Source organism: Gavia stellata, chromosome 21 (assembly GCF_030936135.1).
Source record: "Gavia stellata isolate bGavSte3 chromosome 21, bGavSte3.hap2, whole genome shotgun sequence".
Lineage (NCBI taxonomy): Eukaryota > Metazoa > Chordata > Aves > Gaviiformes > Gaviidae > Gavia > Gavia stellata.
In genome coordinates, this window is record NC_082614.1 from 6,699,228 (window position 1) to 6,726,392 (window position 27,165).

Consider the following 27,165-nt stretch of genomic DNA (forward strand, 5'->3'; position numbering starts at 1 on the left):
TTCTTTTTCTTTTCTGTTTATTTTCCCCCTTGGTACAGAAGTCTAGAAACTGCCTCAATGGTAGAAAGAAATGCCGTCGCTTCTAATCACAGAGCGGATCAATTACGTAAGAGTAGGGAGTTAGGGACTACTTCGAAGACATCTAGCAATAAGTACGAAAAGCAGTCTTATGCCAGTAGTAAGCTTAAGTTTTCAGTACCCTGTGCCTCTCTGTAAATTAGACATGGCTCACAAATTGATAAGATTTAAAAAGCATATTCTAAATTACTGATGGGTCTTCAGGTACTTGTACAGGCAGGACAGAAGTCAGCACAGTTCCTGAGACAGTGTTAATGTGTACAATGTCATTGGCCCACAACAGTCCCAGTATCTGGGAGGTACAAACTCGTTTATCCACAGAGATCAGTAGTATCCATGCTAGACCTGTCACCTTACACCTGCACAATCCCCTTCTCATCAAAGTGATTCATTTATGAGATAGCCACGGGACTAAATACAATGCAAGGGCAGAAGAATGTTTTTGGCAGTCACTCCTCTGTGCAGTGTCGATTAAGACATATGTATTTACAGTACAAATGTCTGTATTTAGAGAGAGAAAAGAATTGGTACATTAATCCTACACTTTAGAAGTCAATGAAAAAACTACTTAATTCAATTGCAACATGAAATGGTGCACTCTTTTGTTTTCTAAATACAGATATATACTATACACATCTAATGGGGAAAGATACATTTGTGTGTTAACAATTAAAGTCAAAGCTCAGTTTTAGAGATTTTTTTTTTTAATTAAATAATACACATTTCCTAAATTTCATCCAGATAAAATGAAATTTAGTGAGAACAACTATATGAGGTTTTCTTCTATTGATTGAAGAAAGGAATGTCTTCCATAATATTAAACTCTCACATAAACTACCAGAGTACTTCCAGTGTTGGAGATGCAACTTCTGTCTCTATGTCCACTGATGTACACAGCAGTTGTATTCCTTTGGAAGATCCTCCAGCATTGACTGTCCCTGATAGTCAGCTGATAAGCAAAACATTCAGTGATGGGCCAGGCTCCCCTTGAACATCAAGTGGAGCATGAGGTAGTTGTGCAGATGAAGTAACAAATCTCATTGTTGCTGAATTTTGCTCTTGCTTCTCTTGGTTAATGTGCCATTTCATGTCTTTAGGCCACACTTTCACCTTTGCTTCTTGCTGAGTGTTGGGTTGCAAGCTTTGGAAAGTAGACTAGCAGACCTCTGCCTTTGCTGCGTCACAGTCTCTTTCGTTAAAGTACATAGCACACAAATAATTGCTGCTTGGCATCCAAGTGACCTCTGAAATAGGAATGGTGCTCCTAAGTTCAAACGTTTTGGAGTTATTTGGAAGTCTTTCCCTACTGGGATAGTATGCTGCCTCTTATCTGAATTTCCTTTTTCTATTACACGTCAAACTAGAGTTCAGCAGGTCTAATTTTTTTTTTTTAATCTAACTCTTCAATCACTGCTTGAGTCTCTGAGCTGAATCTCACATTCTGGCTATATAAATTACATTTGGTATCTACATAAATGTTATAGTTCTGCACCTCCTCCCACACAGCTAGCACAAGCGGAGGCTCCTGGCCAATAATAATACTTCTTGCAAATTATTTGATTAGAGTGAGATTTCTTGGATAAGGTACTGCTGCATGATTAAGAGGAATCTCTGTGTCTCCTAGTCTATCAGCCAACACAATGACACAGATTCCTTTGTCAAGACCATCCCTTTTTCCTCCATTGCTAATGCTTCTGCTGCAAAATCTTACTTCATGAGCTGCATTCTGCAAGAGCTCACTTGGCTCTGGAGGCACAGCTGTCATCGTGTCAACCTTTGAAACTTCTATCACATTAGAGGGGACCTGTCCTCCTCTGCCATCAGTCAGCTCTCCCTCAAAGAAACCATCCTCATCCATACCTCAAAAGATATAAAACATATTCTCCAGTAGTTGGAGGAAGCTCTTCTTTGGGGTGCTTATTAGGATCATCGCAAGGGTCATAGCTATGTTGAGCTAAGAATACTCTACATTTTGCAGGTTGTTGCCTTGGAGACTCTAGGATTAAGGAACTTTTGTCCGTTACTGATTCCTGTGTCTCATTTAGTGTCGTCATCTGAAAGAAGACAAGATCTGATTGCCTTGACAGTGGTCTCATGTAGTTGCCTGGATCTTTCTTCCAGTTGCTTGGTAGTGGAAGCAGTTCAGCATTCTTTCACTTGAGCTGCTTTGCCTCCTGCCACACTGTCAGAGAGCTTCCCTTCCTCAGAAGGCAGTTCTTATTTTGAAGGGCATTGCATAGTCTCTCCAGGCCCTTTAGGGCACTCTGGGGGTGGCTGTCCCTACTACCAGGCAGCCAGTCCTCTTGCTGCCCTGCTGCCTGCATACTGCTCTCTCCCACAGACCCACTGCTGCCTGCCCTTACCTCTGTCAGGGAGTCCAAGCCATGCAGCACCACATCTTTACCCACAATCTCTCGCAGAAACTCCATGCTGTTCCCTTCCTCCTGGAGGTGAGCATCTTTTAAACCCTTGCAGGTTTTCTGCTGCTCTGCGATACGGCTTTTGGGGGGGGAAAGCCAGAATTTTCTGTAGCACTGACTGGGAAGACGGAGGCTCAATCTAGCTGCTAGTCAGATTTTTTTTTTTTTTTCCCCTTCCTCTTTCCTTTGCTTACTAAACTGTTTGATCCAAGAGCTTTCTCACTTTTGCTCTTCCTATTCTCTCCCCTGTCCCGCTGGGGAGGGAGGGAGCAGCCATGCAGGTGCTTAGCTGCTGGCCAGGGTCAACCCCCAGCAATGGTGTTTCCAGGCCCTGTGCCCACCAGGGACAGAACCAGCACAGAGGGAGAGCAGGGGTGGGATGTGATGGTTTGTTAACAAGTCCAGGTAGTGCGTGGGTATGGGAGTCTCAGTGTGGCTGGATATTGTTTAGCCCAGTATTGGTGAACTACTGGGTTTGCTGTTGTCTCAATCCAGATAACTGTACTACTGATTAGTAAATGCTACTGTGCTGTTATTTAGAGATAAACAATTTATGTGTAAAGCTGTTGGTCTGGTGTTTGTTACAGCATCCTGAACTATAACTCAGCAGGGCCACCTAAAACCCTTACATAAGGACAACCCTTCCACCCCCCAAACCAGGGCAGGGGAGCAACTCCTCAGGCACTGGGACCTGCCCGGCCTCAGCATTCAGAGAAGGCCCCAAGATATCTGCTGTAACATGCAATTAAATGGTCTTCCAAGAAATGGCACACATTGTTTATCAGCTGTCCTATCTCTTGGGTTATTCTGAGAGGGATGCACCACTGGCTTCTTGGGTTTTCTCAGTGAGACATAGTCTTTGTTGTGATATTTGAAGTTTCTAGCACTGTGGGACCCTATCTCTGGTTCAGGCTGATAGAAGCTAAATGCATCATGAATAGAAAACTCGCATACTTGCAGCGTAAAGTTCATGGTATGGTTGCTGTAATACTTCGTACGTTCCCCTCGCCATCTGTACATCAGTTTCCAGTAGCACACTTAAGCATTTGCTGTTGAAACACAGTGTATTTTGGCAATGCTTTTATTAAAGCTATTTTTAAATGTTTTTCTACCAAAATCTTGTCAGCACAGTTACAGTTATGAGAGCATGTTTTCAAATTGTTTTGTAACACTGAGGAACTGTGGAGATGCTGGGCCCAGGTGAGGTCTGAGCTGAGCTCTCGCCTGCTGAGCAATTCTCTGTATTTTCTCTGCTTTGTGCCTGTTTGTGTAGTGCTGACCAGGGCCAGGGTGTGGGCTCGCCCTTTCTTTCATGCTGCAGTGTTTCATTACAAGGCAGCTAAAAACATAGTGATACACAAGACTTTTCTACATAAGCAAATTCTTACATAGGCTGTTATGTGATCATGGATGGAAGGGGAAGCAGTTCACAAAGTTAAGAATGAAAGAATCGGTCATGAGCTGGTATAGCCATAGTACTAAAAAAGCTTGAGAATCTGCTAGGGACTGTGCGGTGTTGACTTGAGCTGGAGTCAGTTATATGTTTACTGTTAGTACCAAGGAAATCCACAAACTCGCCTTTTTTTTTTTTTCTTGGCAGCAAAGGGAGCTTAAATGTATTTTGTTTTTCATAAACAGTTAAGAAATATTGCATTCACGAGGAAAGGGGTCTGTACAGGACAGAATCACTTCAATGAAGTACGTGACATACAAAACAGGAGGAAGAAAGTAAGTTTATAATTCTATACTGGATACTTACCTGATAAAACAAATATCAGATAACAATCATTATACATAATTAATTGCTTTAAAATGCTTGTCATTAGAGATCTAAGAAACTGAAGGAACAAGAAAACCTGTGTAAAAACTTTAATTTGTTGGCAATTTTACAGGAATATAGGATGAAGGATTATCAACAAAAAATAAATTAAGCATGCCTTCATTTTTTTAATCCATTTTAGCTTTAAGAATTCCAATGGAGAGGCATATAATTATTTAAGGCATTAATTATTTTTATAATTTTTTATCTTAGTTGCTCCTGGAGGTGAGCTTTGCCCTTGTGGATTATACCTTTAATGTGTTTTGAATGAAATAGAATCAGTTTGAAAGCTGAATTCTGTCTATATTCTGCAAACCAGCATATCCAAGGAATCTTGAACATAAGGAGTGTCCTGTTGGGCCAGAACAGAGGTCCATCTAGCCCAGCAATCTCTCCCTGTCCATGGCAGTAGGGGATGCTCTATTTCGGGACCAGCATGCAAGTCCACGGTCTGTTCATCTCATACTCCCAAGCATCCATAATTATGAGTGGGCATCAATTAGAGACATTAAATGATTATTCCATGCCTATTCTTTTTTTAACTGTTTATAGACCTGTTACCCAGTTTGACTAGTTTGTTTTTGAACCTGCTGACTATTGTCTTTACAGCCTGTGGTAGGGAGTTCCAGACATTAATTACCTGCTGTGTAAAAAGGTGCTGTCTTTTGGCTGTTAGTAATGCCTGATTAGTCTCCCTGTGTGCACCTCATTCTAGTATTGTAAGATCTGATAAATAACAACTTTGTATTCACCTTAGCCACTGCCTTTATGATTCTGTAAGCCTTGCTCATATCTTTTCTCAGCCTTGTCCTCTGCAGCTGGAAAAGCCCCAGCCATTTTAGTCTCTCTGAGGGTGGAATAGTGCCATATTCTTGATCATTGTGTCTGCCCTTCTCTTTACCTTCCCTAATTCTGTTGTATTCTTCTTGAGGTCTATAGGCCTGTCCCTCTTGCTTACAAGATGTGAGGGCACCAAGGTTTCATACAGTAACAAAACTATTCTTACTCTTTCCTCCTCCACTTCAATTTTCATGAGCATTTTTGTTTTCTTTCAGATGGCGATTTCATAACAGTAAATAAGCAAGGAGACTTTTTTCTGACGTTTTCAAGGGCTCGGCTGTATTGTGGCTCACCTGTTCAGAAAGTCTGTTTACACAATTTATTTTTTTGAAGTTGAACAGCTATGTTCCTTGAAACAGTGGAAATTTGATAGAAAGTTATCTTTGGGAGTAGGCAGGCATAAATGTAGTGTCCAGTCCCTTGAAGATATTGCAGGATAAGCACTAAAACTTGTATTCTGGACATTCTTAATTGTCAAGTAAAATAATGAATACAACCTGGAAAACACAAAAAAAAAAACCAAGTTAAAAAAAAGCAGAACCATCTGCAAAACTCAGTATAACTAATGGCCTGGGTCCTGTTGCTAACAGGAAAGTAAGAGGTATAATTGATGAAATTCTGTCTGAAAGGAAATTCCTGCTGCTTCTTCAAGGCTGTACAACAGCATGTCATGACGGCCATAACCGGCATCCAGGCGAGATCCAGCAATGGCTATGGTTGCACCGCCCTTGTTCATAAACAAGATATGCATCAGTGTTAGCATCATAGGATCTGCTCTGGATCCCATCTGAAACAAGACACTGAACGGATCAAGGAGATGGGGGGCAGGTAGTGAAATGTGCCCAGTTCTGTGTAAACTTCTCAAACGTCCTGCTGTAATAAAGGATTTCAACATCAAGTGGCAACTTGTGAGGACAGCTACACTCAACGACGATTTCTTAAGAACTGGCTGGGCTATTGTTAGTTATAGTGTGGGTGGTATTTTTTCTTGTCAAAGGAAATGCGGATTATCTTATAATTATCCCAGATACTTCTGACACTCTCACAAGTTATAAATTCATGGATTAAAATTACAGATAGTAAATTCAGAATTTCCTGTGGTACTTCTAGTATTGTCTTTTGTGTGTGGTGGCTATGTGTCTCAGCACAGCTATAGGTGAGGGCCTGAATAACTTTTTTTTTGAGGAAAAAATGTTTAGAGAATGCTCTTGGAAAATTATGCAGTCAAATGAAGAGGAGATGAAGATATGGATGGAGTTTTGGCAAATAAAGAAATCAAGTTAATATCTGAAGTAGCTTGTTTTTCGTATTTGTAGACATCTGGAAAATAAGTTGTAAGAACTGCTCTTCCAAGTTACCATGGTATCAGATTTAGGTATTTCTAGATTTCTGCATATAATCTGAACTAGCCCTTTTATCAGATGTCAGCATTTTTAAATCTTCACCACCAGCATCCCATTTCAGCAGCACATTGTGAATCCTCAGAGAGTCTCTGCAGCTTCTGTTTTCACATAATGCGTACCTGCCTGGCACGTGTGTAACTCCTCCAGCCAGTCAGCACACATGCTTGCTTTGCATTTCTCTGCTACCTCACCAGGATGGGCTGCCTCTTTCATTTTCAGTTTCCTCTGACTTTATTTTCCTTGAGTAAAATGGGTGCAATAATCTTTAAATATCCACTGGAATAAAGTTATAATATTAAACAACTTTGAAGATCATAATGTAATTATTTACAAACTATTTAATAATACCCATATGAAGTCAGTGAGTATTACGTTGGTTCCGATAGATGCCATATAGCTTATTTCATTAGCAAATGGTAATTGAGTTTTGAAGCAATAAGCACTATATTAACTCCAAGTATTGATTATCAAATAGCTGTTCAGAGAATAATTTTAAGATGGTGTACTAGAATCCTGTGCTTCATAATTAACAACTTTTGTTGCATTTTTATGAGTTTTTGAAAGCCTCTTGTAATAACCACAACATTTCCTTTTTCAGGTTGTCTTGAGTCTGTAAAGCTTATTTTAGAGCTTAGAACTTTTTCAGGTGACAAAAGTAGCTTCCATAGAACAAGTGCTAGATAGAGTGAGGACATCAACTGACATGAGGGAGGGGAAAGGGGAAATAAGGCCATGCATCGCAGAGCAGGTCTTGGAGTAATTCCTGAGTACACTGGGTCAATGGACAATGTTTTAGGGAGCAAGTCAGGTGCCTGGACACAGGTGTCTGGTGGCATTTTAGATGTCTTATAGTACAGTAACTTATGTTCCATGCCGTATCTGCTAGCCCTGTGTTTTGGATACCCTAGGGCACCTGAAAGCCACTGGATGCCTATGGTTAGACATCTGAACTGCTCCTACGGTGGTTGCTAGAGGCCAGCTGGGGAGGATCAGAGCTGGAGAGCAGTTACAATTAGAGCTCCATTAAAGAGCTAAAAAGCACATGGCAAATTAGTCTTGATTAATTCTGACAGTGACATTATCTCCTCTTCCACAGCTTTCTTTTCTCTAGGAGATTGCGGCAGGGCACAGCAGGCTGGAAGCTCGGGGCCAAGGCTGGGTTAAACTGGTCGTGGGAAGGTAAGGCCAGTGACATACTTGAGAGGTGGGGTCCATCGGAGACCAGCAGGTCTGGGGGTGGTTTCTGTGGGTCAGGTAGCTCTGCTGGGAACTCCCCTCTCTCTCTTCTCAGAGTATTTTAAGAAATCAAGAAATAAAGGTTGCGAAGGGCTCTGAACATGTGGGCGTACGTGATAAAACCTTTCCCCACAAGGAAGGTGAGGCCGAATTTGGGGTGATGCACAGTAAACAAAATAAGCCCCACCACCATTTTAAAGCATTGATTAAAAAGGTTCTAACGCATTGATTTAAAAGCAACGATTAAAAAGCACCCTCGGACAAAAGACATCACCGAGTCCCGGAGGAAGGCAGGCAACCAGCCTTCGGAGAGAGGAGGCTCCGGGAGCCCTCAGCCCCCAGGGCAGCGTGTGCGCTGCGCGGGCCGCAGCGGGGCTGCACGGCGGGCTCGGGCTGGCACGGAGCCTCTCCTGCCCGCTCTCCCCGCGGGACGAAGCCCTGCGCCCCGCACAGGCGCTGGCCGAGCCGCCGAGAGGAGCACGGCCCCGCGCCGACGGGGGGCTGCGCCGCGAGGAGCCCGCCGCCCCCCGCCAGCGGTGCGGCCGGCGGGGCGGGCCCGGAGCCGAGCCGAGCCGAGCCGAGCCGAGCCCCGCCAGCCCAGCCCGTCCCACGCCCGCCCACCGCCCCAGGAAGCGCAGGGCTTTAGCGCCCTGCCCGCCGCCGCCATGCATTGTGGGGCGGCAGCAGCAGAGCCAAGATGGCGGCCAGCAGGAGGCTGATGAAGGTAACAGCCAGCGCCGCGCCGGGAAGGGCCGGCGGGCGGGCGGCGGCGGGCACCCCCCTCCTCCGCCCCGGCGCCCCTCCGGGTGCGGGGGGCCGCCTCCCCTGCCGCGGCCTGGCGGGGTGGCCTCTTCCCCTCCCCTCGGTGGCACCCCGGGCTGGAGCGACCGGAACGGGAGCAGCCGGCACCTAGGCCGCGGCCGTGAGGGGCCTCGCTCTCTCCCCCGCCGCCGCCCCGGGCTCCGGCAGCGTTCCGTGGCCCCCGGCCGCCGCCCGGGGCTGGGCGGGGGCGCTCGGCTGGCGCCGCGGGCCGCCCCGGGCCGCCCCGTCCCCCTCCCTCGGGGGGCTCCTGCGGTGACTAAGCAAAGAGGAAGGGCCGGGGGGGAAGGAAACGCCGCTGCCGGGACGCCTCGGCCCCCGCCCGGGGCCGGGGCAATCCCCGGGGTGGCGCTGAGGGGTCGCCCCGCCGCCGGCGGCGCCGCAGCTGCGGCGCGGTCCCCGGCCCTGCCCGCGGGGAGGGCTCGGCCGGGCGGCGGGGAAGCGCCCCCTCCTCCCGCCCTGCGGGTGGGGGTTCTCCGCTCCCCCCGCGCTTCCCTTGGTAAGGAGCCTTCCCCAAACGCCCAGGGATGAAACAATTTTGGTTTTGTTGTTTCGGAGAGTAGCCTCTTCCTTGTATGAGTAAGAGGTTTATCACACTGAAATATGGACCTGGGTTCAGAAGTTTCCTCATTCACTGCAGACGCGGTAATGTTTCTGTCTTCACTCTGTTTGTTCTAAAGTGTGGATGATACTTGTAAATGTAAACTCGGCCTCAGTTGGGTTTTAACCAAGAGCATGTATAGTTTACTGTAAAATACTGCTTGGATTTATGTTTCTCATCATTTTGCTTGAGAAGTAAGGTACTTCTTAGAAAGATCATAACCATTGCCCCCAAAGCATACAAGTTTATTTTATGTGTTGTATATAATTGCCGATTAACATTACAAACTGTATGCAGTGGGGTTTGCCTCGGACATGCATACATAGTGGCGTAAAATTTAGTCATCTGTGAAATGCTATGGCAATATCCTACAGTATTTGCATGCAAAGTGCCTGTACCATAAATCAATGAACTTTACGGGCTGGTCCTGTGAGACGTAGGGGAAAGACCCTGTAACTGCCAGGTGATGGTTTAGCCTTGTTAAAAAACCTGTCCCTGTGGGGTGCAACGTAACCATGTACTAGAATTTGTCAGATATATGGGTGATTCTGTTAAACTTAGTCTTTTAATATTGGATTTGCAGCTGGCTTCAAGGACATTGACCCCTAATAGGCCTGGGATTTCATTAGGACATGTAGATGGAAGGTTTTGAAGTTGGATTTCCTTAATTTTGCAGATACATAATTAACCATTATAACTCGGTCATTTCTGAAGAAACCAATAGATCAGCAGTGCTTTCATAAGGCTAGTTTTGTTGTTTTAAATGCACTATGGAACAATTAAAAATTAAATGGTAAATACACTGTGCAGAGTCATTAATATATATTAAATCAGTAGGTGTAAACCTTTAATTGTCCTTAAGGATCCTCATCAGGGGGCATTCATTTTTTTATTTCATTTTTGATAGCTGTTATGTTTTGTCACAGCTTTAGTGTCATAATCAGTATGTCTGTTGCTTTATACTCAAATAAGGATCCCCTTAGTTTCAGATAGTAAACAACCATTTAATTTTATCTTTTTGTAAGGCAGCTTTTCTTCCTGTTCTGAAAAAATCCATTAATTGTTCAAAAGCACATCACTACTACTCTAGTAGGAAAAAAATACATTTCTAATTATTTTTTCTATTTAAATTTAAAATAGAACATAAAAATCTGAAGGGCAAGAAAAATTGTTCATAATATCTGCAGTATCTCTTGCTTTTAACCGCCCCTCCCAGTTCCACTGTACTTCTAAAACGTTAGTTGGTACTTTAATCTTACACTAAAATGCCGTAAAAATGGCTTTTGACAATGTGACCTCCTCCTTTTCTAGAAAAACGGTGTGGCAGTTGCTTTTCAGAGGGAGTGGTGTAGGAAGGAAGGAGACATTGATAACTTCCCTCTTACATTTTAACTTTCATTTTTGATTCCTGATATTTGGGGGTTGTGCATGTTGTGTGCGTTTTTTAAGCCAGTTCAAGAGCTGCGAGATGCTGTATCACACGACTTGTAAAGGCTATTAAATAAGCAGCCACCTTCATGCCTTTTGGAGAGTCGAGTCAGCCCAAATGGCTTTGAGTTTTGCCATTCATCTCAGTAGGAACAAAGTAGAGCTCTCATACAGATGATGTAATCCGGATTGCTGCAGCATAATATTTTGACCGTCCAAACTCGCATGTGTATCAACCTAATATCATTATTTAAGTTTTAAATTCATATATCTACTTTAAAAAGTCTTTAATTGTTGAAGTTTTGCAATATAGAAGAGTCTGTGCTATGTCTTTCTCGGGGTCGTAGAATGATGAGTAGTTATAAATAAAGGAAATTGAGTGACACACTGAAAAAATCTATTATATTTAAAGTAATTTAGGATAAGCATTAACCGTATTTTCTTTGAGCTAAATATCAAGTTTGTCTTCGGTAAGTGACAATAAACTTTGAACCTTTTGTAGGTCACATAAAATAAAGCAATTCCCATTTCCTTAAGGTCTTGCCAACATTTTGAAGTACTGCATTTTTTCTAGACTTGTGTCATGCATCGTAGTTATTCATATTAATCACAGTGGCTCAAAGAGACTGGATGTAGTAAGTCCATAATAACGCACTGTCTGCCTCTAGAAGACTGGGAGTATGAGTATAGTTTCCACCTTCCAGGTGGAAATGGGTGTCCTTTTCAGACTGTTGAAGCCATTTGTATCTTCAGTTTGCAAACCTCCCTGTGAACAAATGTTGCCATTGTATTTGTACAGTTCAATTTTAAACATGAAGTCAAGTTATAACAAGAATAAGATTGTCTTGTTATCTCAGACTCTGTTTGAGCAAATTACATTTCTTAGGCCAAAGACCTTATTTATGGCCTATTTTTGCAGAGCTTTATAGCATCAAGTAGCCTAACTGAAGTTTTCTCTACTGATTTACAAAAAATCAGTGAAGGTGTGTCTTTTCCAGAGCACACCTAGGTTAGCAAAAATGTGAAATAAACGTAGCTAATGAATCATATTCCAGTGACATCTGAGGTGGAGTTTTGATCTATGAGCCACCATTACACCTCTTCAAAGAGCCATAGTTGCCAGATCTTGACTCCTCATGAAATGTGAGAGGTGGGAATAAAGCAGTCTTTGTCAAGGATATGTTGTTATGGACGATCTCTCAAGGTAAAAACAGGCAAATATGGAGTAATTATGTTTAGGAAAGGCTCTAAGGCTTCTCTTTTAAGGGAGCCACTTTGCTTCATGACCCTCTTGTAAAAAACAAGTTGTCTCCAAACATGTATGACTGGGAACATAGATCTCCAAGAGACATGCCAGAGATTTCAATGAAATGCTTTTCACAGTTGCCACCCACTAATGTAAAACAAGCCGTTTTCCATGCGATATCCGTAGCTAAATGCTATGTGGAGCGGTAGTGGGTAGTTGCAAAGGGAAGGCTATTTTGGTGCTGGATAGTCAGAGTACTTACTTGGTGGTGTAGTAACGTGTGGTACTGAGATGCACCTTCAACAGGCATTTTTAGGTAGTATCTGAGAAGGCTGTTGTGTCCCATGTGTGGAGCTACTCCCTTCTGTGTTGATCTGTGATATGATCGAGCTAAGGTGTCCGTAAGATCCACACTTTTGTTGCCCGGTTTTCAGATGTTCAGAGTATCTTTAGTATTAAAAATTGAAAATAGATTTAAAGAGTAAATTACACTTCACATATGAAGTGAGGTACGTTGACAATTATTTTAATCTTATTGGTTTTACTTCGCTTCCATAATTGCATAGTCAAACATTTATGCAACTGTTGAACTCCATGATAAAATACAAACACAAGGCCACACCCAGGTACCTGCTGTAGATGGCCTGCGATCTCCAGTATGCTGTGGTCTTGTAAACACCGTCGCCCTTCCAAATAAAGGTGTTTTAAACAACTTTGATACTTGAAAAACAATTCTAAATTGATCCAAACACTGGTTCTCAGTAGCAAGGGAAATGTGGGTTTGAGCAATGTATGATAGTCCTTATGCAGAAGTGAGAATACCGATTCATTTTCCCTTTTTGAAACTGAGAATTGACAAAAGGATTTTTAATAAAATAGTTTGCCAATAAGTAGTATTACTAAAAGGCATGTGAATATACAGGGTTGTAATGTTGCAGAGGAAACTTAATAATAGTTCTTATAAGAGCTAGAATCTATTTGGGTTTTTGGTTGGTTTTGTGTTGTTTTGGGTTTTTTAATTAAATTTGATTTTTGAGGTGTTTTAACACTTCTTTGTACTGTATGAGATTCAGAAAGTAAAACTGGCCAGTTCCTTATCAGCGTCTTGGAGCCTGTTTAAGTTTGTCACACTTCTCTTAGAGAATGTATTTATAAACAGGTAAACATAAATTGTAAACACTAGAGAAACATGGTTTAAAGTTATTCAGTAGGCTTTCGTTTTTCTTTGTGCATTTAATAGCATTTTGGGCTTGATGCAGAAGTTACTGAAGTCAGTATGAGCTTTTACACTTACTCCTGTGTTCTTGGATTACACTCTTAAAAGTGTTTGTCTTCACTGTGTTTTCCTACCTCACTTGGTTTTTTTAGAGGAGTCCCAAAACAGTTGCAGGGTTTTTAAAATATTTACTACCTTTTAAGTTGATGCCACTTACTTTAGTTTATTTTTTGCTTTGAGCAGCACAAATGATTACACAATATTGGAGATGAAAAATTTAACTCCTTATTGATTATATATGAGAGGTGGTATGTATTTCTATGACTACCTTCAGCATTATATTTGAAGATAAGATACCACCTCTGAAACAATGTTTTCTCCATTTCATGTGCTGTATATAACACTTTCTCTGAACATACCCAAACTACAAACATCACATCTCAAGAGAGCCCTGTGAAAGAAGGTGACATTTCTATTCTACAAATGGGGAAACCAGTGCAGCAAGGTCACGTGCAAGGTTGATAACAGTGTGGGGATTGAAAGACTGATTGAAATTCTTACTGCAGTCTTCTAACCTTTAGTTACAGTCCTCCTGTGCTCCTTTAATTATGTTACTTGACAAAATTAAGGGGTGGAGGACAAGAAAAGAAATTAATCTATTTACTGTCTTAGACTGTTACTTATTTCAAAATAATACTTATCTGGACTATATCCTTTTACCTCATAAAATAATTTTTGTCCCTTTGGAGTTGCTCAAGCTGATGTTAAATGCAGTATTAACTTCTAATCTGTGCTGTTTGAAAGTATTTAGTAGCTCGTTCACTTTTTTAACAGTATGTTTATACTGTAGCTGTGTCTGTCTCTGAGGTAGTCAGATCTTTATTATGGGTTTTGCAGTTGCTGGGGGTGCGGGGGAACAAAAAAACATTCTTCCCCAACCCTTAAATTGTGAATGGTGAATCTTTTGCCACTCCTGATGCACCAGATACTAAAAGTCTGACTTGGAAGTATAGGATTACATTGTATTTGTGGGGAGAGTAGTATGAAAAAAAAAAGCTATTTGTAAATAAGTCTAACATGGAATTGATTAATTTGGAGTGGAGTATGAAATCCCAAACACTTCTAGTATAAGAAAAGTAATTTCTCATATAAATTGGAGCCTGTCTTAAGCACGTAGTTCAGGCAAGTCCTCTGCTAAGGTAGGCTTGATTCTTCATGACCTTTGCAGTCATGCCTGTGTGTGAGGAAAAGAATTGCCTGGTTTATCCCCATCTATTCCCTTTTCAGTTGTTAGTTACTACTACAGGACCCAAGGCAGCAGAAGGGGAAGCACAGAATATAGTCCTGATAACACATTTACCACTTTTTTGATTTTGAAAGTGAATTCCTGCAAAGGCTTCATGTGTCAGTTTAAAGAGGAAGATGTCCTGAATCATTTTTTGTTAGTTCTTTAGTGTCTTCTAGGCTGTTTAATTCCCTCTCTCATGTGGTGGACTTGAGGGGAAAAAGGGGAGCAATCTGCATATTTGTTTTAAACTTTACTTTGCTTTTGTACAAAGTTTTATAATTTTGTAATGATCTTGGTACTGGATTCTTGCATTTCTTAATTCAGCATCCAATTTTTTAACCTGAATCTAATTATAAAATATAGGTGTTTAATTTTCCAGTAATGTGAAGCCATGCTTTTTTAATTTGTTTTATTAGCTTAATAACATACCTGAATTAGAGTCATAGTCCTCCCTTTTTCTGTGTCTGGGCAATTGTTCTCTGGGCCAGCAGCAGTGTAATGCTGTCATCTGGACCTGTGATAAAAGCTTCTGCAGGGAAGCTGCACTCCCACTGGGATGTTACGGGGGAGACTTCTGTCGTATGTGTAATGTTTTTAATATAGTAAGTAGAAAATTGTCTAAACTCATTTTCCTTTCCCTGTTTTAGAGTGAATGCACTTGTGATGCATGTTAATTCATGCTTAAATAGGTACTGGTTAATTAGCTTATTTTGTTCCCAACGTTTGATGCATTATATCTAGCGTGGAATGGGATTTATCCCTTACACCTTGTGGAGCAGTGGTTTGCAAGGACTTCACAGCTCTGTAAGCGTAGAGAGTGAGCTGCTCAAAACGCTGTTCTGAGTGAGTTGCTCTCCTGACCCTGTCAGGGAAGAGTCAGCCTGGTATCAGTCAGACTCTCCCTGAGTTGCCGCTTTGTGCACTGAGCGCTCAGAGCCAACTGTAAGGCACTGTGTGGATTTGCAGTATCAGTGATTGTAAAGGATCTCTTATAGCTGTGATAATAAAGGTTATTTTCTTTTGAGTATTTTGGTTTGCTCTGTATCCCTATAAATGTGCTTCATGGGATTATTTTTGTGTGGTTTTTTATATATTTTCCTGCTTTAAGGAAATAGAATAATCCTTTTACTCTTTTTTTTTAAAAAAAAAAAGCCCAAACTGACTGTGATATTGTGTAAATCTAGCAGCAGTGGAATTTGGGGATTAATCTACAGGTCTAGACTAAATAGTCGGGTTTAGTGTCACGAAGACTGTGTTGGGCATCAATTCAACATCCAAGACTCCAAGGTTAAACTTCTGTATTCTGAATATGCTCTTGCTTTCGTAGGTACAGTGGGTGGGAATGTAAATGTTCATCTTCTGATGTGTGGCTGTCATGTGATTTGTTGTTTCATGTGCATTTGGAAATATCATTTTCCCTTTGGGTTTGCATTTTATCATGATGCTAAGTTTATGCAAGAGATTACTGCACATATTAAATCTCTGCCAGTCAGATGCAGAAAGGTTTAATGCAAGATGAACATAAAGCTATATTAGAAAAAAAAAAACATGGGCAGTACTGCACTTGTACCAGGAAAGCTGATCTTTTTTGTTTTTCAGCATATAGTGCCTTTGCTTGTAGTTGGCGGTTTTATCTTTTTAATATACAGTCTAGTTTTGCAAATATGCTAGCACCCAGTGAAGAACTGTGCGCTGGCAGGGTGCACCAGTGTTGCTGTATAAGCAACATTTCTCCTAACCTATGTAGACATGCATGTATGTGCTTCAGTTTTGAAAGCACTGGAAAAGTTTTATATTTCACTGTGGATCACTTTTTGAATTTGAATTCAGTTAAATTCTCTTTAAAGATAAAACTGCTGAATTCAACAGCAAAGGGCTATAATTTTTTTTCCCCATAACAAGTGGAACTTGAGGTGTTTCTTTTTAGCTCTTATTAAATACTCCATGAAACAGTTGCTACACTAGGGCTTGTACATAATTTTGAATATAAAAATACCTAAATACTTGTTTTGGATATGTGGATCACTAACTGATCAAAAATGGTTCCACTGGTGATTGGTTGGTGCAGAAAGATACCTAGTTCAAGAGTGATACAGCTATAAAGAGAGGTGTCTTAATATATAGTGTTAACTTTGAGGTACAAAACAGAGATAAAATTGTATCTTCTCAAGTTATTGGCCTAAATAAGGCTAGTTTGGCTTAGATTGATATTCTTCTGAGTTAGCATCAATTTAAGTTGGTCATGCAGGAATTTGTTATTTTCAGTTGAAATAATTGGCCTGTTCAGTGACTTTCTGTGTTTAAAACTGTTATTAAATAATTCTTCCAAATCACTATTTTCCTTCAGACAAGTTCTAAGATACACTTTATTTCTGTGCTTCACAGAGTTATCAATAGTCTGATACCAAAGGCAACAATTTGCATTTGAGATTTTAAAAAGTGCATTTTAAAATGTTTTTATTACTTCTACTTCATTGTGTCTGTAATGGTGTTAATAGCAAGGCATTTTTGTATTTTCCTGACATATAGAACAATAAGGGGTTTTTAATACCTTGCCTCAGATAACTTTACTGCTCACAGGTACAAAATTTTCTTTCCTAATTGCGTGGGTTGTCACCGCTAAAACCTCAAGTTTCTTTAACATTAAAAAACCCCACGTTGACCTCTAAGCATTTTGAAAAATAAGTGTGCGCATCTTGCTTAATACTGTTATTAACTTACACTTACGCTTTCCTTGCTTTTCAGGAGCTTGAAGAAATCCGTAAATGTGGAATGAAAAACTTCCGTAATATCCAGGTTGATGAAGCTAATTTATTGACCTGGCAAGGGCTTATTGTTCCTGTGAGTATAGACTACTCCTTATTCTAATGAGCTTTAAAATAAAATGAGGATCATTTCTGTCTCATAAATCCACAGTTCAGTAGCGCTGCTGGTGACCATTAGATAATTTGTGTACCCTGACAAGAATCTCTGTTACAAAACCTGGCTTTCAGAGTTGTGGCCACATTTGTGCAGAAGCTAGTTGTTTATAAATCTAACATAAGTTTATATAGATTATACTGCAGTGTCTTAAACATACTCTGGGCAGTGAAGTGTGGTCCTGGATTTAATTCTTGTCTCTTTTCAGACATCTTGTGTAATCTTGGGCTAATAGTGTAATCTTCCTGTCTCATTTTATTTAAGTGTCTTCTGTGTTTTGTTTTATCAAAATTTGATAATGTTAGGAGGTTTTTCTTATAACTAGTCTGAAGAAAAATCCATACATAATTGAAAGGTGTTCTAGACTTCTCTGATCAATACCTGCCTGGATGCTTCATAATTGTAGGCCTGATCCAACACATGGCTGCAGCTGGTGAGGGCTGCGGGCTCAGTGATGGCACTCGGTTACTTGGGAGAGGTGTTGGAAGGGGGAAGCATATGAAGTTTGTAGTTTATTACATTAAGCTTGAAGTACAAAATCATCATAGGAAAAAAAATTAGTTATGAAATATTTTGTTTACTCTTTAATAAATTATTTTTCTTAAATCAATTAGATTTATTTCTAGGATAAAATTGAGTATTGGAAAAAGTTTGATTTTCAGAAGTGAACTCTTTAATGCCTACATGAGGAGACTTTCTTTTAATTAATGCCAAAAAAACCCCCAACTCACTTTAATTTTTTAAAAGCACTACAGTCTTTTAAGAGAATGTTTAACAGAAGTAGATAACCACTGTATTAGTCAAATAGAGAGGGATTTGTTAGGAAGGAAAAAGCAGAAAATCTGGTATGCTGAATTCCTTGGTTGAAGTCACTCGGATTTTCAACTCCTTTATTTTCCACTGCCATGGCCCATGCTCCCTTCGTTACATGAGCTACTTTGAAGTCTGCAGCAATAGAGGCTGTGTCACTAGGGCATCAGTTCTGCTTTTCCTCGGGTGCTACCGAAAAGGTCCCCCAACCACTGTACATCTTTTTATTACAAGACTTTGAAATGTCTCTTTAGCGGTGCCTCTGCTTTGTTAGTTGGAGGCCATTCCTGAATTGAGATCACACAGGCTAAGATAACGGCTAGGCCTTTGCGCTTTAAATATTGTAGAATACATTTAGTTTACTGTTTACTTACATTCCTGCAATTCCTCTGAGTGGTTGAGGCTATTCTTGCAAATAAAGCAAGCAGGATTTGACATTAAAAGTTGACAGGGCTGAGAAACAATATGCTTTAATAAGCCACTCTAATATTTGTGGTTCATGTATAACAGTTTACTGCTTTGATAATACTTTGAAGCGGTATAAGGTTGGTAAATATGACTAATAAAGTAAAACACCAAAATGCTTGTTTATTCCTGTTAAAATTAGCAGTATGTGCTGTACAGCATCTCTTCAACAGTTTCTGCTCACCAGAGTATGAGCTTAGTGTTTGTTTTGCAAAGGTTCACAACATAAGTGTTTAAACATTGATGCATTGAACCGTGCTTCATACCTGCCTTTTGATTTATAATGTGCCCTGTTGAAAGGGAAATAGCCTTAAATTCACTATTGATATCATTAAGAGAGAATTTTGTCATTAAATTTTACTTATTATAGGAATTATTAAAGTGTGTGTGTTTAAAGAGTAGTATGGTTATTTTGAGGATACACTATAGAAGATGCTTTAGTCTTAGCATAATTTTTTTAGCCATTGTGATGCTGGCGTTGATGGCTTAATGTAATATACAAGCTGGTTGCAAGTTTAACTTTTTTTTGCTGAGTTTCTGCTTTTGAAGTTTTACGTGCTGTTTCCATTTTAGAAAATGTTCTTGCTTAGCGTTTAAAGATGTATTAGTCGTACTTCAGTAGGACTAAGGAGTTACTGATTATTAAACTCTGTAACTAGGTGTTATTTTGATCAGCTTCTTAATGAAGGTGTGAAAGATACGAAGGTTAATATTTTTAACAGTGTTCATAAGAATTACTGTGAAAGATACTGCTTTAAAAGTTTTTCTTTTATGTGACATATTTTGTTCTTCAGAAGAACTATTTGTTTTTAAGGGTGTTTGCTCAATTGAGAAGCAGTTTGAAGACAGCTTGTCAACTTCTTTTCCTGTTCTAAACTGTAGAATAAGATAGTTTATGTACTGTAAGTTGAAAAGGTACACTATTTGTTTGATTTCAACATCAAAACGAGACTATCTACCCCAGGCTCCTTGCTCTTCTAAGAGGTACTGTTGGTGTACCATGAATTTCATCTCGCTTAATCAAAACTGCTTGCTATGGACAAACTTTTGCAGAGCAAAAATACTCCAGGTGGATGTCAGTCGTGTTTGTCATTTGTGTTTAGTATTTGTAATTTTGACTCTCTCCCTTGTCAGTGCCAAAATAAATGTAACAAATTATTGGAAACTAATTGCTTGAATATTCTGTGTTTTGTCTATTTAAAACATGAGCAACCCTTTAAATAGGTTTTTAGTTCAGTTTATTGGTGAGTTATAGTGAAGAACTGTTCTGACTGACAATCAGGGAGAAAATGGACATTTTTAATCCAGGTCAGTTCCCGTATCAGTTCATTGAACATCCTCACAAATTATAGCGTGTGATGGAGGTAAGAACAAGTGAGCCATGGGGAGAGAGGGCACGAACTGCTTAAGTTGTCACCACCACCAAAAAGTTACTTGTTAAACTTCCAAAGCTTTTAGGATTGCTTGGATAAAAACTGATTTTAACGTCACTCTAGTTACCTCTTCCCTTGACTACAAAAATTGTGCTGTATTTCCTAGAAACGCATAACCAGACTTTTCCGTATGGATGAAACTAAAATTAAATGTTTTCTGTTGAATAATATTTTAATAGAACACTCCCCAACCCCAAATATTGGTAAACCTTTTTTTAAATTCTGGAGTGGGTTTGATTGCAGGGAATGGTGTGGTTGCTGATGAAGAATGTGTGTGATTATACTTCACACCAACTGGAAACTCTCATCCTTTGATTCTTGTTCCCAGAGTGTTTGGAAAGGCTTCATGCCATAGTTACTGTTTTCAGTGCAGAATGGTATTTTCATAAACTTTAAATGTAGCAATGGTTTATTTTTCTTCTCATTTCGTCTGCAGTTAGTATTTGAAGCAGTATCAATAGTCTAACAGGTTTTCTAAATGCGATTCTGGACATTGTTTTTTCTGTTTCAGCATGAAGAACTACTTTGCTTACTTCACGGTTCTCTTCATCATGCTCCTTCAAAAATGATCTGATAAAAGCGGGTGCTAAAACTGCATACAAATTCAGAATGTTCTCATCAGCAGACACAGTGAATATCTATCTTTAGTACCAATGAATGCTCAGCAGATTTTTGTGTAGTCAGCACAAAAACGTTCTCAGAACATACAGGGAAATCTGACAAATCAAATTGCTTTGCTGTTCATACCACCATGTTGTGAGACATGTAAAATAGCTAGGTTTAGAGAAACCAATTTTCTTTTTTGGGCTTCCTGTTTGTATCTTGAAAGGGTTTACGATGTTTTTTGAAATACGAAGTTGGGAATAAAACTACTCATTAGATAGACCTTGAGCTTGGAGTAAATGGGATTGGATGCTTTGTAACCAGTAGAAATGTCAGCCAACTTCAGAACAATGATAATCTGCTTTTTCCAGGGTGAATACAAATGTTGTAGAGGTTGTATTGCCTCTCTCTTACCAAATAGGTTTTAACGTTTCCTGACACACAGAGATGGCAGTATGTGTTGGAAGAAAGTGCCTTTTAAGAGGTCATTTGATAGATCAAAGTCTGGAGCATGCCTTTTCTTAATCGTATCCATTAGAATATGCTAGATTCTTGACATTCTGCCTTCTTGTTGCAGGACAATCCTCCATATGATAAAGGAGCCTTCAGAATCGAAATCAACTTCCCAGCAGAATATCCGTTCAAACCTCCTAAGATTACATTTAAAACAAAGATCTATCACCCTAACATCGATGAAAAGGGGCAGGTTTGTCTGCCAGTAATTAGTGCTGAAAACTGGAAGCCAGCAACCAAAACTGACCAAGGTAGGACTCCATATGGAGAAAGAACTGGATATCGAGAAACTTTGTATTGTGTTTAAACTTAAAGCTAATAGCGCTTCAGCTTGTCAGCTGGTCACTGGTCTTATGGTATATTTGTTGTTGTAAGGTTTGTGTCATGAATCACGTGTTGTGAGCACAGTGTGCAACTCTTTTGGAATCTCATTTTCTTATTGGAACATGAGGTAATGACACTGGCGTGTGGCATGTCCACCTCCAGGAAACCACAACACTCTTCATGACTGAAGAGTTTATTAAGGTGGTTTCCTTGGCATACTTAAAAATCCTGGTGGTAGTTTGTGGGGGGGTTATTTTCTGTTTCTTTTTAAACAATGACTTTATAATCCAGAGGTGTTCGGTACGTTCCTGGATGCTTGCAAGAAAGGGTTTAAAACTTCAAGGCTTTGTATCTTTTATAATATCTGCAGTGTGGCTCAGTGATTTGAACATACGGTTTGAAACATCTAGGGAGTCACAAACAAAACCTGAAATCATAACATAGATTAACTCTTAGTAAGCCTCACAGCAGTTATCTTTTGTGTAGAGTGTCTTTGGATAAAGATTTAAGTATTTTAAGGAAAAAAGTTTCATCAGGTTCTGTGGCAGACTGTAAGAGTGTGATCTGAGTAGGTTTTCTCTGTTGTTGCTTCCATTAGTTGCTGGGGTGAGAATTTTGTGTTTTCTGGCAGGTAATGATTAGTTTGGTATTAAGCATTTATTATTGTACATGCAGAAAGAGCAAACATCCTTGCAAAAGCTGCCTATTATTAATAATATTAATTCAAATGAGTAGCAGTTTAGTCCAGTGTGAGAACTTCAGTGACACTGAAGTATCTTGCTCTGTAGAAGAAAGTATTTCCTTCTTCCAGGCTCCCCTTTAAGGTTGTTTTCACTTGAACTGCATTCCTGATAGTAAACAATGCTATACTTAAGATTTCTTTTTTCTGTGTACTTCTGTATGGTAATAAAACTACTTACAGTTTGCATGATCTTGCCCCAAAGACAAAGTAGGAAAATTCCTATAGTTGTTTTGGAAAAGATCGAGCAGTTGAATGTTGGGGAAAGTGGAGGTGGCAGCAAAAAGAACCTGTTAAACTTGAATAGGTCAGTGAAGATCTTATGATTTCTTGTTGATTTATCCCAGATTATACAGGACAAAGATTCTTGGGAGAGATGAAGTGGAAGCAATGTGTGGAAGGTTTCTGTTTACACCTTAGCAGTTGTCTTAATCTTACGAGCCTTCTCTAGTTAAATAAGGGAATGACATGTCTCTATCTAGCTTGAAATGCAAGTTGGCATTAGTTGGAACTGTTGAAGCAATCATTTGCATGCAGGAAATAGTCAGTGTCTCCCTGAGAAGTAGCAATTCCCTTTTTATCTGAGAGAGTGAATAAAAACTATGCTAAAATCAGAATTTGGAACAAACCTCAGGTACCAAAATATTGAAAATCTCTCAATTTCTGCTGTTTTGTGGTCTTTCGTTTGTCTTTTAACTCTTTCTTCAAGAAGTCATTTTAGTGGTAATGTCTGTTGTTACTACGACGTTGTATGAATCTGCAACAATGTTATTGCAGCCCTGCTTAAGTGTTTATTCCTTTTTCTCCAGAATTCTTCTGCACTGAAAAATAAACTTCAGTCTGTTTGCTGCTTGGGCCTTTGTCAAGGAAATAATGCAGCATTATTAGTACAGCATCAAAGTGATTGATTTTGATCAGTCAGGTGTCAAGAAAGTGGAATTAGGTTCATCATAAATCATTCACCTTTCATGTATTAAACATGTATATTACTGCTGTATTTGTTAATATTAAGCATAAATTAATAAAACAGACTGTTGTGACAGTATAGTTGTAAAATGCTGTGGATATCGAGGCAACTCCTTTTATGACAATCCTACTTTTTTCTGGCTTGTGTGTTACATAACCTTAATAACACAGTAACGCTTTCTCTGTAGTGTTCCAGCGTGTCTTACTGAGTGAAAAGGGATTGTCACGTGCAGTATTGATGCTAGTTTCCTAAGTAGTCATTAAGATGATGACAGTTGTCTTTTCTGAGTATTTGTTTTGAGGTATGTTCCCCATTCCTACCAGGTAAGGGTGGAAAAGAGTATGAGCATGAAAAGACTGATGCTCTGAAAGAAGCAACTCTGGTATTCTAGTATCTACCAGAGTGGTAAGTGTTGTAAGAACTTGCATTGCAGAACTAGGGAGAGTCCAGTTAAACTGCTAAGTAGCAGTTTCAGAACAAACGGTAGGCTCCGACTGTTCGTGCAACACGTAGCCAAGCTGTGGAACTCCCTGCCGCGGGATGGTGTAGGTGTCAGTGTTTCCTGTGAGTTCAGGAGGAGGCAGCTGGCTCTAGTGTGCAGTGCATGAAGTTAACAGAGTTTTGTTATACTTGCTTTAAAAACTCTTGGGGTGCTGCTTTGTATTACTCTGGGTAGCCCAAACTTGCCTCAGACGGAATATTACTAATATTGTCGTGCAGTGAAATGCTTTTTCTGTGTACCCAGTTCCTGGAGACTGGCCCAGTTACACATACACCTTTTAGTGGATGGATATGAGAACTCCTCATTGTTGTAACCAGTCTAGCTTTAAATGGTCGCAAGAATGTATATGAGGAAAATGTAGCAATAAATGTCATTGTAGTATGCGAGGTTCACTGCATAAATGTCAAGTACAGTTCAGTTATTTTAAGAATGACATTTCCTTTGAAAGTGATAGGAGGACGTTGATGAAATGGCTGTGAACAGTGGGGTGAAAAGCATCTTGCAGCTCTTATCCATTTGCTGCCTGGTGTATCTCTGCTAGTGGATGTATTTGGCAGTTTAGAATAAAGGGAAGAATTGTCTGCTGTTTATGGGAAGTAAGAGTCATAGAAAAATAAAGCTGAAGAAATGGTTTCCGAAAGCAGGCTCAGCTACAACTGCATCATTGTGACAGGTGTTAGGAAAAAAATGTTTCATGATGGAAATTCCATCTTTACCCAATCCCTTTTAGGTGAATTTGTCTGTGAAACAGTTTCTTTCTTAGCCATAGGAGAGTATTTCAGATAGGATGCCAGTTACATGGGAAATAATTTGTAGTGCGTTTTGGTCTCTATTCAAGTTGATTTTGTTTACAAATACGATTTTCTGGTGTTCATTCACGGTCATTGAGCTAAATCTTGGCATACTGCTATAGCTTATTCATGCTCTGCTTTTGAAAAGACCCTAGATTTATGGGGATGTATTTAAATGCAGTTAAAGCTCTGTTCTTACTGGGGGATTTTGCTTACACTTTGATTTTTAAAAATTAACCGTTTTGGTCTCTGACTGTATTTATACTTCTTTTGACAGTAATCCAGTCCCTCATAGCACTGGTGAATGATCCACAGCCCGAGCATCCCCTTCGGGCTGACCTAGCTGAAGAATACTCTAAGGACCGTAAAAAATTCTGTAAGAATGCTGAAGAGTTTACAAAGAAATATGGTGAAAAGCGACCAGTGGACTAAAATCTGACACAATTGATGTCAGCAACGTATGATAGAAGATCGGAGCAGTGCATTTGAGACATCCCGTAAAGCAGGACTCTATGGAAAATTGACAAGTGCCACCTTTTGGTGTTAACTTGTGGCTGTTACTAACTTTCTACAGTTTTCTTAATCAAAAGTGGTCTAGGTAACCTGTAAAGAAAGGATTAAAATTTAAGATGTTCTAGTTCTGCTTTCTTTGTTTAAAAATCACTGCTTCAATATACTTTAAAGTATGCTGTTTTCTTTTTCTTGTCAGAATTTATCAAAAATATCTTAGACTTATATTCTGCCCTTAAATTGAAAAGGTTGTGGCTGTCATTTCTTATTTTTCCTTGCAGTTCCCACTATCTTGAGTTCATTTTCTTCTTCATTGAATTTTATCCCCCTTCCCAAACGGGTGTCTTAGAAAAAATATCCCAGTTCTGGCAGAAAATGATTGAGTGTTTGGCAGTTTTGTTTACTTTTCTTTTTAAATGTTGCACTGTGCTTTGTGGGACTTGTTGCAAGTTCCCCTTAACTTCAGTTTGTAACATAATAAACAAAAAACAAACAAACCCCACAAAAACAATCAGAAATAATGTCCAGGTCTTATGTAAATCTGGCTGATGTTACCACAAAATGTTTATTAAACGGGGAAACCCAAGTTTTTGTGTGCGTGATTGAATTAAAATATGGCTTATGTCCTGCTTTTGGAAAACTTTGGAAAAAAGAAATCTGTAGTAAACGAGTAGTGGAATGTGATTACAAACTTCTTTCACTTCTATTCTTAATACCTATGCAGAGTAGCTAGGAAAACGTGCACAGAACAACATTGCAGCCAGCTCAGAAGAGTTTCAGAAATCGGGGACTGAGAGGTACCAAAGTGATAAACTGTTTTTTGAGTTTAAAATTGGTATTTTGGAAATGTTAATTTTGAATTCAAGTACTAAATCTGACAGCACTGCTAGTCATCTCAGAACACTTTTCTATCAGAACGCGTATGAAACATCTGTGTTTTATGGGATGGCACTCAGGCCACTTCCCAGCCCAATTGCTGTACAGTTCTTACGAAAATGGTATGAGAATAGGATTAAGCAATAACCTGTAATAGAGTACACTTCACTGCTACAGTTCCTCTGTGCTAAAAATACACAGGTTAGATGATTTAATGAGTACTTCAAGTATCATTCTGTCATTCTAACTGAATCAGGCAGAGCTGTTTTCCTGTTGCTCCAGGGCACACCTATGCATGCTGAAGGAAGCCCTTTCTGTTCAGAATTGAGCATCCTTTACTGTGTCTCTGTTGCTTTTTCTCCTGACTGCCTGTCTTCCCCAGTCTGAAGTGTGATCATAGCTCCACAGTCAAACTGCCATACAATCAAACTGCCGTCTCTTCCCCACCTGTCGAACTTGGGTATGTTATTGAGCAAACAGATTTGTCTCCAGAAATTCTTAGGTATCTGGGAGTACCTACCATTTTGTTGTGCGGGAAGTTGAATTAGAAAGTCCCTCACACCCACATGGTTGTCTGTACTCCTAAATTCAGTTTTAATACAGCCTCTGCCTTTGCAATCTTTCAGAACTAGTGTGTCGAGCGGTAGGTCTCTTTTGGTTTTAATGTCTTGTATATTTGCTATTTCTTCATTCATCACTCTCATCCGGCTTTCATTTCCTATTTAGTGTAAACAACGACAGCCCAGTACCTCACCTCTGTTGAAAGTAAATTTTTTTATAAGTTAGGGAGCTAAGAAATATTATGTTTAAGTGTTCTTAGACAGATTCTTTGGCAAGTAAATAAAGTTAAACCACATTCACCTTATTTACGGAAACTTGCATTTCCTAAGTGTTTTCAGGCTTGTGAGAGCACTGTCTATTACCAAATTTTCACATCTTTGTGTCTTCATTTGCAGAAAGTTGGTACTGATTTTGTTTCATTCACGCTCACTCGGATTCATAATAAAATAATGCCAAATTATCTGTCAAACTGAAGTGTGTATAACTTCCACATCACATGAGTTGCTGTACCTTTTGATCATGTCTGTTGGCATGGAAACTTGCCATTCTCTAGATTTTCTTTTTATTTAAAACAGAACTGTAGCACTAGTTTGCTGCCCTCGTTACTACTCAATAGTATACTTTCTGGTTGTAAGCCTCTCAGGTCAACGACTGCGTTTGTTTGAATCGGTGTGACTTGGATGCCATTGAAAGGGGACTGGAAGGGCTGTGTAATTTGAGGAACTCCAGTCGATTTGTACAGGCCTACAGCAGCGCTA

At 39.8% G+C, this 27,165-nt stretch overlaps 1 protein-coding gene across 1 annotated transcript; it reads left to right on the plus strand.

Annotated features, from left to right (window-relative positions):
- The first annotated feature begins 8,493 nt into the window (after positions 1–8,493).
- Positions 8,494–25,556, plus strand: UBE2L3 (ubiquitin conjugating enzyme E2 L3). The gene is made up of 4 exons (XM_059827656.1): positions 8,494–8,520; positions 17,140–17,235; positions 21,202–21,388; positions 24,738–25,556. Exons 1-4 carry the CDS (start codon positions 8,494–8,496, stop codon positions 24,890–24,892), a joined length of 465 nt encoding a protein of 154 aa, XP_059683639.1. The 3' UTR covers positions 24,893–25,556.
- The last annotated feature ends 1,609 nt before the right edge of the window (positions 25,557–27,165 follow it).